Genomic DNA, 18,022 nt, shown 5'->3' with positions numbered 1-18,022 from the left:
GGCTTGATGATGGTTTCGCTTTGACCCTCATTATTGGAAATGATATATATTTAAAATGTAGCAAAGGGAAGGTTTCACTGCCAACAGGCCCTTTCCCCTGTTTTTTCACACTCTGATACTACATTAGGTTCAACTGATTGGTTCTACCTGATTAAGGAGAACTGACTTTGTGTTGACTAAGCTCTGTGCTTGGTATGAACAGATAGCTATGCAATCAGCTGACCTAAGAGTTTTAGAGTAAATTCTACCTATATTGGCTATATCCACTGAAATGCAATGGTGGAAGGGGAAATTTAAGATCTGTTCAAATTTTACTAAATGTGGTGCATTTTAACTCTACGCCTGCTTGAGAGTGAGACATGTGCACAGGGAGAAGGAAAGTCAACAGATGGTGAGACAGTTCCCCGAGAATATTACCTAAGCCCTTATATTCAGTCTATCTTGTGGATCCCATTATTTGAGCCAATAAATTTCTTTGGTAAGCTTTTTCAAGTTGAGTGTCTGTCACTTGCAGAAGAATTCCAAATGATTGAGAAATATTTTTCTCATTTTATGGATGAGAAAACTTAATCCTCCAAATGTCACATTACTTGTCCAAAGTCTCACAGGTAACAACAGAGTTAGAATATGATCACATGTCTGTCCAATGCCCATGGTCTTTGCATAACTACATTGGTAATAAGTTAAAAAATGTACACATAGCAAAACTCACCTTTTTGCTGTACCACTTTATGGGTTTGGACAAATGAGTAGATTTGCATCATTGCCACCAGTTCCATTATGCCCAAGAGGTCACTTGCACTGTTCCTTCATAGTCCAACTCTTCCCCTGTTCTTATTGCCTGGCAACTATTGACTTGGTTTCTGTCCTTAGAGCTTTATCATATGTCATATAAATAGAGCTAAATGTCATATAAATAGAATACACAGCCTTTTGAATTGGACCCCTTTTTATTTAGCAGAATGCATTTGAAATTCATCCGCATTATTTCATGTTATCAACGTATATGTCTTCTGAAAGCATGCTTAGAGCAGCTTTTCAATTCCTTCCTCATTAGGGTGAATAGGGCACATACTGGTTTTAAACCGAGTAAAAAAGAAGTCTACAGGATTGAATAGCATTCTTCCAAGATTTATATTCACTTGGAATCTGTAAATGTGACCTTATTTGGAAGTAGGGCCTTTGCAAATGTAACCAAGTGAAGGTGAGGCCATATTGAATGTGGATGAGTCCTAATTCAATGACTGGTATCCTTATAAAAAGAGAAAAAAAATTGAACAGAAAGATAGACAGGGAGAACGCCACGTGACAACAAGAGCAGAGATTGGAGAGAGGCAGCTGCAAGCCAAGGGCAACCACAGGAACCAAGAGAGAGGATGGAACAGACTCTCCCTCAGAGCCTCCAAGAGGAACTTACCTGGCTGGCACCTTGATGACAGACTCCAGGCTTTCAGAACTGTGAGAACTCGATTTCGGAAGCCACTTAGTTTCTGGTCATTGGCTGTGGCAGCCCTAGGGAACTGTTACAAGAAGGTCTGAAGTTACTCAGCATTGTGTTCAGGGCAGCTGCCCTTAGAAGAAAGGGCCTGACTGAAGAGACAGGAAGGTGAAGGCCAAGTTCCCTCACTTAGCACTTTTGCCTTGGGATGAGACTGACTAAATTCTAGAACCAAACAGTAATATCATCGTAGGAATGGATATATGTTATGTATCCCAATTATCAAATTTATTACCAGTATTTAATAAGTGAAACCCATTTTTAAAATAGGGTAAACAACGCAGAAAGTTGTTGCTTTCCATCAACTAATTTAAAGTCAGCTCATTTTAAAACCCCTATGTTTTCATCCTCAAAAAATGTTCAAGCTGGGGAAGGGGTACCTTTCATCAATCATTTTATTAATGACCTCCAGAAGATTATAGACTCAGGAAATTAAGTATTAAAATTTAATTAACTTTCTAAATCACATGAAGAAAAAAAAAGAAAGTAAAGGAAATCTACATTCCTTTAGAGAAGAATTCTCTTGAAGGACATTTCAGTCTGTGGCTTGGATTTTAGACACAAACAAATTAAGGGATATTTTTGATAGATGGAAAATACATAGACTTTGATACTTAAAAAGTAGAACTGAAAGATAAGGACAAGTGAGGAAATTAGTCATGAGAAATTAACATTTTAGACAAGCCAAGAGAATGGATTTGTTTTTCTTAAAAGGTGTTTAAACTATGTATACTGATATTGATATTGTTGATTCAATTAAAAATATAAATTAACTTGAAGTAATCATGAAAATCTGTCATTCTCAAACCTGGCTCCCTATCAGACACTCCAGAACCACCTAAAAAGATACAGATTCCCATCCCTCACTTTCCAGATTCTGATTTTTTAAGTCTGACAAGGGCCCAGTGAATCTATTTTGTTTTTTCACATTATCCAGATTATTGTGATGGGTGACCAGGTTTGAGAACCTCTAACATGGAAAAAGCTCTCACAGAAAAAGCTTTGATCTCTCACAGTCTAGGGAATTAGAGCTGGGGTCAATCCAAGGTCAAATACCAAAAGCAAAATATTAGAATAGAAGTAATCTAATACTCAGGGTCAAAAAATGGAGGCAAGGTCCAAGAGGGAAAACCAGAATCCAAGGTGGAGGAAGCTTCATGAAACAGGAAGGGAGGTCAGAATGACAAAGTGGGATCACAATGAGAACATAGGAGAGTATTGTAAGGCAAAACACAGGAAGCCCTGTGATTCAGAATTTGGGGTTCAGTCTGTTCAGGACTCAGAGAAGGCTTTACTTGTATCAGACTCCTGACTGCAGAGTCATGCTTGTATGCCAATTCCTCTATTAGAGTATCAGCTTAAGCTCCTGGGTGTCTTTGTGTCTGTATTTTTTTTTTTGTAGAACCCTTCAAACATTAAACTATTCCTTAACAAGCAACATTTCTTCCATGCTATTAGACTTGAAATGGAACCTTCTCAAAATCTATTTTCAACCTCAGGTAAATTAAAAGAACAATTCTTATTTCTTGGATAACAGTAAGACATTTATTTCTTTATAATTTGTTTTCATTCATAAAAAGGACAAAGCACAGTCCTATACTACTCCATTGGAAAAAATGATAAAAAATAACTAAAAAAATCAATTCAATATTTATCAGTATCAAATAAAACTACTATCACCTTTTCTGAAATACAAAGAAACAACAGATGTGTCTAGATCTATAGAAACTTTAATTAAGAATCTTGTGCCTTAAAGCAGATGATATATTAGTTTGACAACAGTTTAAAACTGATGGTCCCAGTCGGATTTGTACAGCTGTGTGAGGAAATGAAAAGCATGAGTTGTCAGTGTATGAGAAATTGTAATCTACCTAATCTCGGTCACAGATTTAAAATCGAACAAATAACTTCCAAAGTCTGTTTTCTTCGTACCTTTCAGAACCATTTCATGCAAAATCTAATCAGAGTCGCTCTTTATTACCATACATTGGAAAATAAAAGGCAAGCATGCATTTGGCAAAAGGTTTAGTTGTTGATTATATAAAAATGCCCAACGTGGGTCATACTGCAAAAGGAAAACCCCAGTGTAAAATAATGAAACACCAACATTTGTACAGAGGCTTAGAGAGTATTCATTTCCCTAAAGTATGAGGAGATTTTATTTCTTTTTCAAATAATTCAATATTTTATGAAATCTGGTAATGCTCTTAAGACTGTTGACACACTTCCACTGAGAAATCGTCCATTTCAACTATTTTAAAAAAGTTTCACTTTATAACAAAGAGTTAAATGTAAACTAATGAAATATTGATATCTTCATAATGAAAGCTCTAAACATTTACACGTAGGTATATGGTACAAAAATTATACAAATTAAAGAAAGGGGGGATAAAGTAGTAATAGATCTGTTTTGCTTCCTGTAAATATTTTTTTTACGAACCTATAAGGTATCCTTTTTAAAAAGATAAACTCTATCTCTCATTAGCTCACAAGGTTGTGCTAATAAAATAGGATTATACCTCTTGAAGCATCTGACACTGCACTATTTCATGAGCCAGCTAACGCTTGTTACCCGATTTCTTTCACATCTACATTCAAACACATTTCCGTGCACACCATGAAGAATGAAGAAATGTGCATCTTCCTTTTCACAACATACAAAAACCTAAAGCACCAACACTTGGGAGACGTCATAGGATGAACACACTATTGTCTCCTCCTGGCCTTTCACTTCTGCATACTCTTCCAAGTACCATTAGCAACATACTGGTTTGGTATTTTTAGCCAGTTTTCAGTATTGCATTGAAATGAGAAGGGAGCTGAAAACTCAATTTTAAAAAATAAGAAATACTGTAGTTTTTCCAACCTACAGGTGATTTCTTGATACCACACCTTCAATAAAGATAGGATTTTACTTAAAAATGAAGCACAAAAACCAAGACATTAGAGTATTATTATGTAATTCTGATATTTACTTAACTGTCATTTATCCCTACCTGTACAAAGACTGTCATATTCTGATTAAAAAATGGAAGCACTCTACTTTTCAAAATTCATCATTCTATGTATGAATGAATACAGCAATATGATACCACTCTAGATAAGAGCTGTGATTTTTGAAGTTTCAAACTGATGATAAGAAAAGCATAAAATAATTTCAGAGTACAATACAAAAGTAAAAAAAAAACTTCATATGGTTTGTTAAGTTTACTATTAAAAAACTAACTTAAAAGTATTGCTGATTCTGAAAATCAAATATTTATAAAATTACTTTCAAAATTAGAATACTGATAGTAAGTTCTAGAATTTGGTTTTTAACATTCAGAATCTTTCAACTCATTCAGTAAAGTGGTTTGGTAACAGAATTTATAGTAAGTTGTTTCAGTTACCCACTACTATTTTTGAAGAAAACTAAAAATGTCATGAATGATAGGGGCCATTCAAAAATATGCAGGACCCAAAACAGAGAGGATAGTACAAGAGACTGTATTACTCTTACACTTACCACATACAATCAACATTTCAACCTCTATTAGATTTCACAACTGGTTATTAAATTTAAAGCACCTGTGTATGGTGATTTTACTTTCACTCTACAGCCTATGGAACTGAACACTGTAACTTGTCCCATTGGATTAATTCATGCAACTGTCACAGAATCAGGTTAAGTGGTTTATAAGGCATATTGGAACGAGTTAAAAATCATTTTATATCCATTTCAAAGTTTATTCTTTTGGATGAAGGGGTTCCTGAATGCCTCAGTCATAACACGTGTTGTACATTACTTGGATAGTTTGTTAAAGAATAATTTATTTGGCTTAGGATGGAGCCGCAGGAATTGGAAGAAACTGTAGTCACTGCAGGGAGGAAGGGTGTCCTGTGAGCTGGGTCGGGAACAGCAGCTGTCACACCACATTCAGAATTCCAAGTGCACAAGGGTGCCCACGGCAGGCAGCAGTAAGCCGAGAAGACTTGGTAATAGGGTGGATGTACCTACAAAGTAAACCAAAAATGTGGATAATAATTCATTGATGAGAGTTACCATTGCTCATTTACCCAGCTTTGGGGAAAGCCAGATTACACAGGCCTGAAAACCAAGTAGTTCTTTGAAAACAAAACAAACAAACAAAAAAGCTTCTCTATTGTTAGATCATTTAAGAAAAACAGAAATATCTGATGAAGGATTTTGAGTGGCACATGTGATCTGTGTATACAATATGCTTATATAAAGGTGATAAGATCACAAATGTTTATGCTTTTCCTATGAGCTAGCAGTCCCAAATTCCTAACAGAAGGTGACAGATCATGAAACAAATATAAATAAGTAAAAAAAAATCTATGTGACATGGTAAAAAATAAGATAAAGAGATGACAGCAAAAATACTAATAATGTTATCTGGGATAGTTATAATTATTACAAATAGATCGGGTCTAACTTCATATCCCAATGGTTTTAAGATATTTAGATGCATATAAACAATGATTTCAGGAAAATATTTTGGATTATTGTAAGTCATCTACTCAAATTTAAGGAATAATTTACTTGAGATATTATGCTGTGAATTCAAAACAAAAATGATGTGCCCTGGTCAGTGTGGCTCAGGTGGTTGGAACATCGTCCCATAAACTGAAAGTCTGGGGGTTTGATTACTGGTCAGGGTACATACTTAGGTTGTGGGTTCAGTTCCCAGTCAGGGCGCATACAAGAGGCAACCAAACAATGGATGTTTTCCTCTTACATCTGAAATATCAAAGTTTTGCTTTCTCTCTCTTTCTCCCTCCCTTCCTCTCTCTCTAAAATCAATAAGCATGTCCTTAGGTAAAGATAAAAAAATAGAAATGATGTAATAGGCTATGGACTTGTTACATCTTTGGCTAATAATTACATCGAGAAGGGTTTTTCCTGTGGTCAGACAATGGGCATAGGACCTACCCACACTGGAAGGCTCGAGAAAGGGATGAACAGTGGGGCCGAGCAGGCCTGCTATCCCTTTCCACCCTCCACGCCTATTAGGCACCAACTTCAATGAACACACTACTGCGATAGGGATGGGCTAAAAACTACAGTCAATAGCTTGTAAACATAACAAATTTGTGCCAAACTTTGGAAGTTTATAAATAGGTTAAATCTTTATTATTTACCATGTTCGCAATGGCCTAATGCACCTTTTTGGGGAAATATTCCTCTTATATTCAGGAAGATTAGGGGTATTTGTCTTTAATCTCTGGTCATTAGAAGCACATGCATGTCTCCCATGTGGCAGAAGATGATTGTGTCTGTCTATCCACACTCATGGATTCCACTATTGCCCTCTTAGCAGCATTCGGTGCTACATGGAAATCACTATCAGGCACAGATAAAGTGGTTCTTAGGAATAAGCAAGACAGTAAAGATCAAAAAGTGAGGGCAGAACTGGAAGGGAGAGATAAACACTCCTCAAGTAGCTGCTTATGGCCTTGTTAACGCAGATGCTGCACTAACGTGACCAATAACAACGACACTAGTAATGACGATGAGAGCTCCTAGTTACTGTTATACAGCCATGAGACAGACACTACACTGGCCTTTGTATGCATTTCGACGGTAATACCCCAGCCTAGAATGGAGGGTCTTGTTATCCCAATTTTATAGATTATGTAACTCAGAATTTAGGTAAAATGATTTGTTCATGGCCAAGGCCCATCTGAGCTAGGACTAGATCTCAGGTCGGCCTGGCTCCAACAGCCATACTCTGTACCTCTCTGCCACTTGCTGCAGAGAGCTGTGGAAAGCACCAGTTCTAGAAAGGTATAAAGATGTGACACCCTGCACTTAATGTGTCAAGGCAAAGGCATGGAAGGAAAATAAATGGCACCGGCGAAGGCTCAGCACCTACACTGTTTCAAAGAGTTTTTGTTTTGTGGTAGTATTTTCTATCCTCCTATTTTGCTACATAGATACATTAAAAATTTGCCACACTCCACACATTATTTTATTCTGATAGATCATAAATAATAAACCTCAATCACAAGCAAAAATAAAAGAAAAAAATCACTTTTTCAATATTTGACCTAATTCAAATGATCTGACCTGAAAACCTTTGTCTGAGGGTGACTGCAGAGTCTCAGCAATGCTCTGTCCTTTGACCACAAATGACATTGGCCATGCATCCCCTTTCTTGTACTCGCCTGAGTGTACGGGCCGCCTCCGTACACACAGAATATGGCTACAGAAGGTCCACTGGTGTGAGCACCACTCTGAAGTTTTGGTGTTAGTAAGAAAACCAAACACAATTTTGTAGTTTGTGGCTTCAGCATCAGGGTATTTGAGTTATTTTAAATCAGCTCTTCATGTTTATGTGTGTTATATTTAATTTCTCTAATGGCTCAAGCTTATGTAATTGTGGTCTTCTTCTTCAGTTCTCTTCCGCATTCCAAATACAAATTAGAGACCTAACTGAATTACTATTTAAAGTCATTTTATATGTAAGATCCCTATATTCTTGAGGGACTTTCAATATACATATATTGGTTTTATATCTAACAAAATGTATATCACAACTCTACTGGCAAAAATAATTTCTGTACTCACGTGGTAGGTAGTAAATACATATTTTACTTTTCACATACTTACTGAACGTTAAACATGAAAAAAATCATCAATCCGGTGAATCATTTTTCCCTGTTGGAACAACTGTAAAGCCAATTTAGAATATTATATTTCTTCCACTGGATTATCTTGATTTTTTTAAAACTGCCCAGGCTTATTTCCTTCAGGAGAGATTCCTCATACAGGGAGGTACATATTGAGAAGCAAAACTTCAATTCAATGTTGGCAGTGTTTAACAATCTCTGTGTTTTACAATAAGTTGAACACTGCTCTGGGTAGTTTCGTAAAACAAATACCTATTTTGAGGCTTCCATCTGGACACCGTGGTCCAATCCAAATTCCTAGCTTTTTGCTGTTGCTGATGATGCCACAATACTTGTAGCCTTACCCTAGTCATGTCCCCTTTTGTGTTCATATTTATTAAAATCTCTAGACTGTGAACAACTTCAGGGCAGGGAACACACCCAAATCATAGTTTTAGCTGTGCTGACTAAATTCAGCATGCAGTGAATGCTCAACTCATACTATTATAATATGAACAATTCTTCCAACTGGAGGCACAAGGCGGGAGAGAAAGCTAAGGGGTGGGACAAGAGGATTGAGGAAGAAGGTGAAGGACACCACTGGGACCTGCAGTAGAAAACTTGATATTTTTAAATATTTTATACTCTCTCCATAGCATAACCTAACTTCCAGGGACCTGGGGCAAGGCATGAGTTACCCATTCCCATTCATGTTTTTGGAAATAGCAGTTGTCCCCCTACCCAGCAGAGAGATAATATTCAAAATCCATAACATCAGAAAGACATTTATTTTACTGTTCAGCCCAGGGGTCCCCCACCTTGTCTTGCTCAGACGTTACTCTGGATTCTTTCAAAGTGTATAACTGGCTCTGGGTGGAGGAAAGACGGTGTTTCGAGGTGATGATTGAGTCCCTGCTGCCTAGAGGTATGCTGACTACATATTAGATATAGTAGGTATGTATCAGTGGATGTTTGTTGTTGAAAATGCTTGAGTGCAATAAAACTTCTACTGGGAGAGCAGCGAGTTCAGGGAAGTGAAAGAGTAAAATTCCGTCTGGAGCTGAAAGTAAAAGTCAGCTTAGATGGAAAAAAGAACAGAGCTGCCTGTCTTTGGTCAGTTTAGTATGACAGACATAGAAAAAGCCAACTTCACCAGAGACGCTTCCAGGGTTACATGGCAGGTGGACGATGCCCTACTGACCCCTTCGCTGAGTGGCTAGTGCTGTTACCATCTGTGATGCCCTGGGCCTTCTCTACTCTTCCATCCATTTCTAGGAATACTCAATCATTAACTGCCCTCCCCTCCTTGTGGCCCCTAGCCCTAGTTAATTCCTGCTTCTCCTACCCCCACCTCAGAAACAGAACTGATTGATCACTGCTTCCCTTGGACACTCCTCTGAATTGTTCAGCAAGACTTCCGGAAGATGCTTTTCCTTTCCAGTTGAGTAGTGTTTCACGAATGCTCTGGAGTGTATTTCCGTCCTGCATCCAGTCAATTACAGGTATTCTGACTACCTGTCAGACTACAGGGATGCACTTGGACTTTGGCTGCTTAGATTTCAACGGAACAAATGGGAAAATATGAGGATCAGTAGGCAGGCCACTGTCACTGCAGGAGTGTAAGGGTTAACTGGGGATAATACCATGTGGCTGTGGGCTCAAACAGAGAAAATAAAGTTCAAGTTCTGCCTCTGCCTTCTATTGCCTAGGTAATCTTGAGCATGCTTTTATGCCTTAGTTCCTTCAACTATAAAATGGAGATAATGAGACTATCCCGTAGCTTTATTGTGAGAATTGAGAAGCTGTCCATTGGTGGTCCTTATATATATTTTGGCAGTAAAACATTTCCTCAGAAGCCACTGTATGTGGAAGCCAATTACTGAACTAGGAGGGAGAGGGAATGCTTTATTCAAATATGGGTCTGTGGCAGGAAGCCACCAGGCTTTCGCTTCCTGGGGGTACCAGTCCTTCCCCAAAGCCCAGCATCCATGCAACATGTGGGGCTCTGCTTGTCAAGTTTTAAAAATAGATGTTTCATGGAGGTCACTTCAGTAAATGCATGACTAGTAGAAAACTTCCATAAGTGTAGAAATTCATAATACATTTGAAGTTTGTCTGTTGTTATAGACCTTGTTTTTTATCCAACTATTCTTTGAAAAGTAGTTGGATAAAAAGCAAAGTAAAAACAATAACCAAAACAGATGTTCCCTGAACATAAATTACATCAGAAATACATATCTATTTACCTTTTCCCAATCACACATTATGTCCTCTTAGATTACAAACATTTCCAAATGTCCTTTCACCTATTGATGCTGGGCACAGGGAACTTTTCTGTAGTAGTCTAGCTCAAGTGTTATCTCCTCTGGGGCATCGTAGTTGAGATCTTTGCTTTCAGTGACTGAAATCCAACTGAAGCAAGAGCTGATGTTGTGCCACTTTGGGACAACCAGAGAAAGTTAATGAACACCTGTGTCTTCCATGTATCTGACTTTCATCTCTTCCTCCTTTGCATATTGCTTCATACTCTCAGACTAACTTCTCCAGATACACAAGAGCACCAAGCTTACAATCATATATTCTCAAGATCAAAGAGATGATATCTTTTAACCCAACTCTAGTGGGAAAATTATCAAGAAAAGATTCTGATTTGTAAATTCTGGGTCACAACCCACCCACAGGCCAATCACTATGGCTGAATTAATGAATTTCTATGATTGAACTAGCTTGGAAGAGTTTCCTATATCTCCACCAATTCCTGTGGCCAAGGAGGTAGGGTCACTTAAGGATATGTCAATTTTCATTCTGATCTCAGGTACTTTCTACAGTATTCTCCACAATCAAAGGTCTGTGTGGATTCAGGAGCAAAGAGGGATTCTGAGAAAAAAGAGAAAGTACATTTTAACTAAAAAGTCCAGATGCACACTGAGAATCAGCAAAAGCAAGATAATAATCCTAGTCTCCCAAATTTGTTGACCATAGCAAGCTTTTTGCCAAGAGGCATGTCATAAGAACATGCTGTTCTGTCTACAACTTCGGAAAATGTTTTTTGTGATAATTAGAAAAGTGCTTCATGCAATTACTCACCGGCATTATTCACAACCTCTCTAACTTGCTTTCCTCAATTGCTTGAGGCTAATCAAGATAAGAAAAGCAATTGATCTATTTAGCTACTGAAAACTTGAAGAACATTTCTGCAAATTACTCAAAGTACAGGATCCGTTTTTATGAGTGATCACTGAGAACTACTCATGATAGATGCAGCATTAGAATGTGTAAGACTAGAAACTAACTTTCTTTGGTAGAATGTACAAATATGTATGTTTGTATTTACTTTAAGATCTGGAATTTAAGCAGATATGATTATTACATAAAGAAAAACAAGCTAAGAAGTGTAATCAAGTACTGTGGCTTGATCTTACAAGATTGGTATTTCTGACTGTAGTTGTAGAGGTCTATTTAGAATTTGTCATTTTAGAAATTGATTCAGTCATAAGAATTTAGACTGAAAAAATGGTAAAGTAGAGGTTAAAAGCTTTGTTTTTGGACTTAGCCTAACCAATTGGGAATTCTGAGTTAATGTTATGAAAGTATACCTTCAGCAAATTATTTAATTGTGTGTGCTTCCTCACTCAATTGTTGAGGACGAGGTGAGAAAATGGTACTTATTTTCATCCATTTGGGACAGAAATGCATGAAAGCAAAGGTTAAAGGAGAGTACGCTTTCTTCCTATGACATACTTACACATAAAGCATGGATGGATTTTCAGACAAAGATAGTTTTAACAATCCATGCACTCCAGTGTTCATGCAGAACTTAACACTTACCTGAAAACAGGAAGCCATTGAGGCAAAAACAAATATTAAAAAATGTGTCTTGGCTACTGGGATTTTACAAAATGTCCAAGACAAAACACAATATTAGAATTTTTACTGGTTAATTAATTTTGGGAATTTTCATCTTGTAGTGTTTCTTCTTACTTTCATATTTTTTCTTGTATGATTTCCCCCCCTAAATTCCACCTCATTTTTTAATCTGTCTATACATTATCCACTGAATTTATAGAATAGAGTCAAGGTGTAAAATATACAGACTTATAAAGTAGAAAAGCTTTACTTTCTTGGAAATTGGCATAGAATTTGTAATAAAACTCCTGCAATTCAGTAAGGTTAATGTTAAACTTTCCTTTAAGTTATATAGCCAAATTATTTTCATGAGTTGTCTAATGCTATGAAAAATTAAAAGAGGTGTCTTTTCAGAAAGTTAGTTGGATTTGCTTCAAATAGGTCTCTTGGGAAGAATTCTGAAACAGTTTTCAATTTTATATCAATTACTACAAGTATTAACTAACTACCTGCCTTTGACAAAATGAAGTCATGGTCATTTACCCCAACTGATTTTAAGAATTTCTGGGGAAGAAAACAAAGGAAAAATCAGAGGATAAAATCAGTTCGACCTTTGAGGTACAGCAGCTTTTTAGAAAAAAAACTACCAACGAAAATCTATAATAAAAACTGTTCAATTACAGGATTCATAGTATTCATAAAATAATTCCAAAGAAATTGTTTAGGGAAGCGTGTATGTTCGAACACTGAGCACTGGGAAGGGGTGGGGCAGTATGGAGTGGATAACTTCCTCAACAAATTTATAAAGAATACAAAAGCAAATTCCTTTTAGGGGTCAGTTCAAGTATTCATCAAGGCATTTCAAAATTATAATCATACCTAAAGGTAATCTGGTGAAAGCCGCTCGGGGGCCTTATATGAATCTTATTCATATAAGATTCGTATCTTTTATGAATCTGATGGTCTACCTTGATTTAAGGACAAATTAAGTTAGAAATGGTGTAGAATTAGCCTGAGACTAATGACTGTTGGGGTTGGGTAGTGTATACAAGGAGGTTCACTATATTACTCTGTCTATTCTTGTCTACTCTTGGGTGTGTTTGAAATTCTCTATAATAAAATTTTAAACAAGTTAAAAACAGAAGTTCTTTATATATATAAAATCAACTGACCCTAAGAGAGATTTCAGTGGTTTAATACCTTCCTGAAATTATGTACAAAATATTGCATGTATGAGTATATGTTCATTTTTTTTCCTGTGGAGGAGTTTGAAGACTCTGACTAGATGCTTAGGACTCAATTTTGCTAAAATAAGAGAAATTGGAATAAGCAGCTTTCCTAACTTTTAGCCAACCCTTCATGAGGACTATTTCTTGCCACTGATGTTTGTAACAGAAATTGGGAAATAGAGATTTTAAGACTATGTTTTGTTACACAGACCCTGAAGTACAAATGAGAATTTCCGAACCTTGAAGTTCTTGAAATCACTGTGATAGAAGAATTTGTGATTGAACAACCTAAGTCTTATGAGAAAACAGCATTGAGGGAATTAAAGAGATGAATTAAACATTGAAAGCTGTTACACAGCAAATTTACATATTTTTTTTTGCTTTTGGATACCTATTTTATCATATTGTCTGTGTATGTACCAGTTTACTTTGATTTTGATATTTTTTTCTCCATAAACCTCTTTGAGATAGCAAAATGCTAAATTATATCAAGAATTAAGAAGAAAAAAACCACTTAAGACCTACTCCCAGTTTCAATAGCTAGTTGCATAACTTTGGGCAAAAGAGAATATTTGGACTCAAGATGTGACTCTGAAGCTGGTGTGATCTTTGGCTATTTAACTTGTCATGGATGTGGATTTTCCTTCTGTAAAATGATAGGGTTCAATGTTCTAAATCTTAGGTTCCTACTATGGACATGACTCTCTGCTTTTAAGCAAACCATATGTATTTAAGAACATCAAACGCTGAGCCATAAAATTTGCAAACATATTTGTTATATTTCCCCTTATTTATGATAATCAAAGTTGATATTACTTTATAAATATATATTGAAAGCATGATCCTATAAGTGATAGTGGTTTTGATGGGTTTTTCAATCTGGTGAAACCCACTAATCTTGTTGCTCCTATTTGTTTGGCAATTATGAACTCATATGCCAAATAAAATAGATTTCTTTTTGGCCAGGGGTTAATGGTTTGCTGGCAGCTTATCCCAGAAGTTGTGTTCATTCCTGACTGTTGACTCTGGCCCTTTCCCTCTCACAAAATGCTACATTGCCAGAATGCATTCCTCTTTGAAAATGGAGAAAGCATTTCCAATAGAGTAAAGACCAATTATTTGCAGGAAAATGTAAAAGTAACTTCTAACTGCCTATTGGCCAACAAGCACATGCTCACACATGCTCACACATACTCAAATAACATTATTTGGGGGCAAGATGAGACTATAAACATAAGGACTTTTATAATTGGCTCACTTACTTCGTTGGAAATGCAAAGCGATGCTTCACAAGAGCATGAGATTTGAGGTTGGAAATAATTTTATTTGCATTCTGTTGCCCTCACTTGAGTGTGTGACCTCTCACAAGATACTTAACCTCTTAGAGCCTTCATTGCTTTATCTGTAAAATGAAGAGCATAATACTTACATAGCAGGGTGTGTGTGAGAATTGAATTTAAATGCTTAAAATACATAGTTAAAAGTTATTGTACATCCAAGATTGCTCTGTCCAGCAAAGCTTTCATTTAGTATGGAAGGGCAGATAAAGAGCTTCTCAGATAAGGTCAAGTTCAAGAAGTTCATCATCACCAAGCCCTTATTATATGAAATGTTAAAGGGACTTATCTAAGAAAAAGAAGATAAAAAGATGAACAGTGAAAGGACAGCAAACTCACAGTTATTAACAACCACAACTAAAAAAAAAGCAATCTAAGAGAACAACTAAATCAGGAGTGAAACCATAGAAATGGAGATCACATGGAGGGTTAACAACAGGAGAGTGGGAGGAGGAGAAGGGGGAGAAGGTACAGAAAATAAGTAGCATAGATGGTAGATAGAAAATAAATAGAGGGAGGGCAAGAATAGTATGGGAAATATAGAATCTAAAGAACTTGTGACACATGGACATAAACTAAAGGGGGGGAATGGTGGGGAAGGGGGTGTGCAGGGTGGAGGGGAATGAAGGGAGGGAATAGGACAATTGTAATGGCATAATCAATAAAATATATTTTTTAAAAAAGAAAAAAGCTATTGAATAATTGCGACTTTGAATTAAAAAATTCAGTTTGTTCATTTTAAAAATACCTCTTTAGCGAATACTTAGTAAGAATATACTGGGCCTGGGGGTTGGGGGGTAGGGGAGGGGAACAGAAGGAACCCAGACCTCAGAATTTGGATCCTGTTCTATAAAACAGCTAACATACATTTAATGGGTTTTGTGGATTTATTTTTTTCTCATCTTAAACAAAATCTTTAACAAATAACATGCCAGTTCTTTACTTGTGATTAATTCACAGACAACCAGAGCCAACTAGATTGTCTTTGCATTGGCTTTGGATATAGCTGTTTGACAGACCCTTCTTTACATGGATAGCCTCAGCTTTGTGGAATATATCACACTACCACCAAAATCAGTTTCTCTCAACCCTGAGTAAAGTCACAGAGAAGGGACTTCAAATGCCCATCCTAAGTGGTCATACTAAAAAAAAAAACAAACAAACAAAAAACACAGTATTAAATTATTTCTCTCACTGCCCTCACTTTGCTTTCCCCCAGTTTTTGAGGCAAAAAAATGATTAGAGACAGAAAGAAAGTTAAAGTTTGTGTATGTCTCATGCTAAGGAAGAAGCCCTCTTTAGTCCCGGGCTTGAGGGACCAGTTGAAGACATCTGTGACTAAGACTTTCCAGACATTTTTAGGAGTGACAGATACATGGTGCCCTGGCTATACTTGGAAATGAAAAAGGACTGTGACCATCATCTTGCCCATCTCCCACACAGACACACTCACTTCTTTCATAGCCTTGTCTCTTTATGCTTCTGGGGAGACCAGCTGGTAGTTTGAAATATTGACAATAAAAGGTAAGAGTAAGTCTAACTGGTTGTGACAGTCAGTTTTCCTTAAACTTATTATATCTAATAAAAAAATTCAAATTAAGGGAAGCAAGCAGATATATCTTCCCACCAAGCCCAGTGGGTTCTTCTCTGTTCTTTTACATACATTTGAATAATTAATCTTTTTCTGATTTTAATACCCATGTTCAAGGTAGTGGTGGGGCAAAATGTTTATTTCCAAGTGAAACAATGAAATCTAAAAGGCCTACCCTATCCTGTGACTGAATGTCGTAACTATTCATTCATAGAGGGTCTTTTTGTATGGGCATCCCTAAAATTATAGGAAAGATGACATATTTTTAGAAGGTATGCATTTGCATGCCTATTTTTAGTGCCAATATTTGTGAGAGAAATTAATTCCTAGTCCTAGGAAAAGATAGGTATATTGTTTTTTTTATTTTCCTTAGAACGGCAGGCCCTTCAAGAATTGGGAGCTATGGGGATGACACCAAAAAACCTGTCAATCGGTACAATGAGCCCCAACTTGACAGTTGCATCCAGTTCATGTACCTCCTTGTGGGAGTCTAGTTAGTGGCAGCCATTCAAGGGACTGGCCTGACTGAGGATGACTTCTATTTCAGATGCTGCTTTTATCAAAGTATATATGCAGATCCATTTCAATTTTAAATTTATCTCTGATTCTCTTTTTAAATAAAATCTTCACCTAACAATGAGGAAAATTGCAAAGTTTAAATATAAATAGTGATGCTAGGAGAATAATAAAAAGGAGATAGTTTTTGAAGTATTTAATTCACTTATAAGTTTTCTGTACAGTCTGGCCCATACCACATCATCCACAAATATCTGCCTAATGATTTTTTTATTTTTATCATTTATCAGGTGCCCACTCTGTCCAGGAAAGTTTGCAACATATTAGTTTGCTTAATTCTTATAATATACAGTTGAAGCATGTATTGTTGTCCTCATTTATGGATTAGGGTCCTACAGCTCACATTTTCCCACCTAGTATAAACCAAAATTGAGAATTAGATTCAAACCTGATTATAAGCCCAGTTCTATTTTCTCTGCCCTGGTGCTTCATAAATATCTCTTGATACAGTTAGAGAATGCAGTAATCCAATCTTCCTTAATACGACTAGTTGAGAGTTGGAAGTTACCACCAGTATCTAAATACCTCCCGAACTACCAAAGCTAAGGATTGATCCTAGTCCCTCTCTGGTTTCACGTGGTAATTCGGAGACACAACTAACTTGGAAGATTTCCTGGGGTAAAAATGGGGGAAACGTTTTATTTGATCTTTCTTGATTCATCTTTGCTTCAGGGCTATAACAAATGAGTGACTCACTTGTTTCAGGCAATGTTTCAGTATTTGAGGTTTTTCTTCCTACTATGTCCCTGAACTCATTTGTTCAGACCTCGGGGGCTTACTGCAGGGTTCAGTGACATCCATCTGTCAACAAGGATTAATTGGTCCCTCACTGTGTTTCCACATGCACTCGAAGTTCTTAAAAGACACTGAACTCCTGGAAGCTCAGCAGGTCTTCTTAATAGAAGACCATAACCCAACGAATCTCTTCTTTTTTACTTCCACAGGTGAAACTATTCCTCAGCTCTTTGAATAGTAGTTGGGAGTGTGTAAGGAGTGACTGACTGGAACACAACACCGATCTTTCTGAAGAACTTTTAAGAGTTTGTGCTTGTTCAGCTTTGCATTCGGAAGATATAAAAATGATTCCAATCACTTGGAAAGGATTTGCATGGAATTTCCTTGGCTCTGTTTATATATTTTTCAGAATTTATTTTCTTACCTAAAAGCTCATTCCTAGTCTTATTTTCATGGTGCTAAATCCTGAAATTTTAAGTTCCTTTCAAATTCTTCTTGGGCTCAAACAAGTGGAAAAAAATTGGCTTTCATCACTTCTGCAAGAAGTTTGTTTAAAAAAAATCAAGAGAGTAGTTACTCCTTGCTAACTACCAGGAAT

General features: G+C 36.6%; 1 protein-coding gene across 1 annotated transcript in view; it reads right to left on the bottom strand.

Moving 5' to 3' along the window:
- Window positions 1-5,200: 5,200 nt before the first annotated feature.
- The window catches only part of CNTN1 (contactin 1), a 313,544-nt gene continuing 300,722 nt past the window's right edge, over window positions 5,201-18,022 (bottom strand). The window contains exon 25 of the mRNA XM_053661968.1: window positions 5,201-5,491. Within this exon, the coding sequence (XP_053517943.1) occupies window positions 5,415-5,491 (77 nt within the window). The 3' untranslated portion in view covers window positions 5,201-5,414. The remainder of the gene's footprint in view (window positions 5,492-18,022) is intronic.

The sequence above is a fragment of the Artibeus jamaicensis genome, unplaced genomic scaffold (genome assembly GCF_021234435.1).
Source record: "Artibeus jamaicensis isolate MK-2021 breed Jamaican fruit bat unplaced genomic scaffold, CSHL_Jam_final contig_233, whole genome shotgun sequence".
Lineage (NCBI taxonomy): Eukaryota > Metazoa > Chordata > Mammalia > Chiroptera > Phyllostomidae > Artibeus > Artibeus jamaicensis.
The sequence above is the reverse complement of the archived record's forward strand: the minus strand, read 5'-3'. Positions and strand labels throughout refer to the sequence as shown.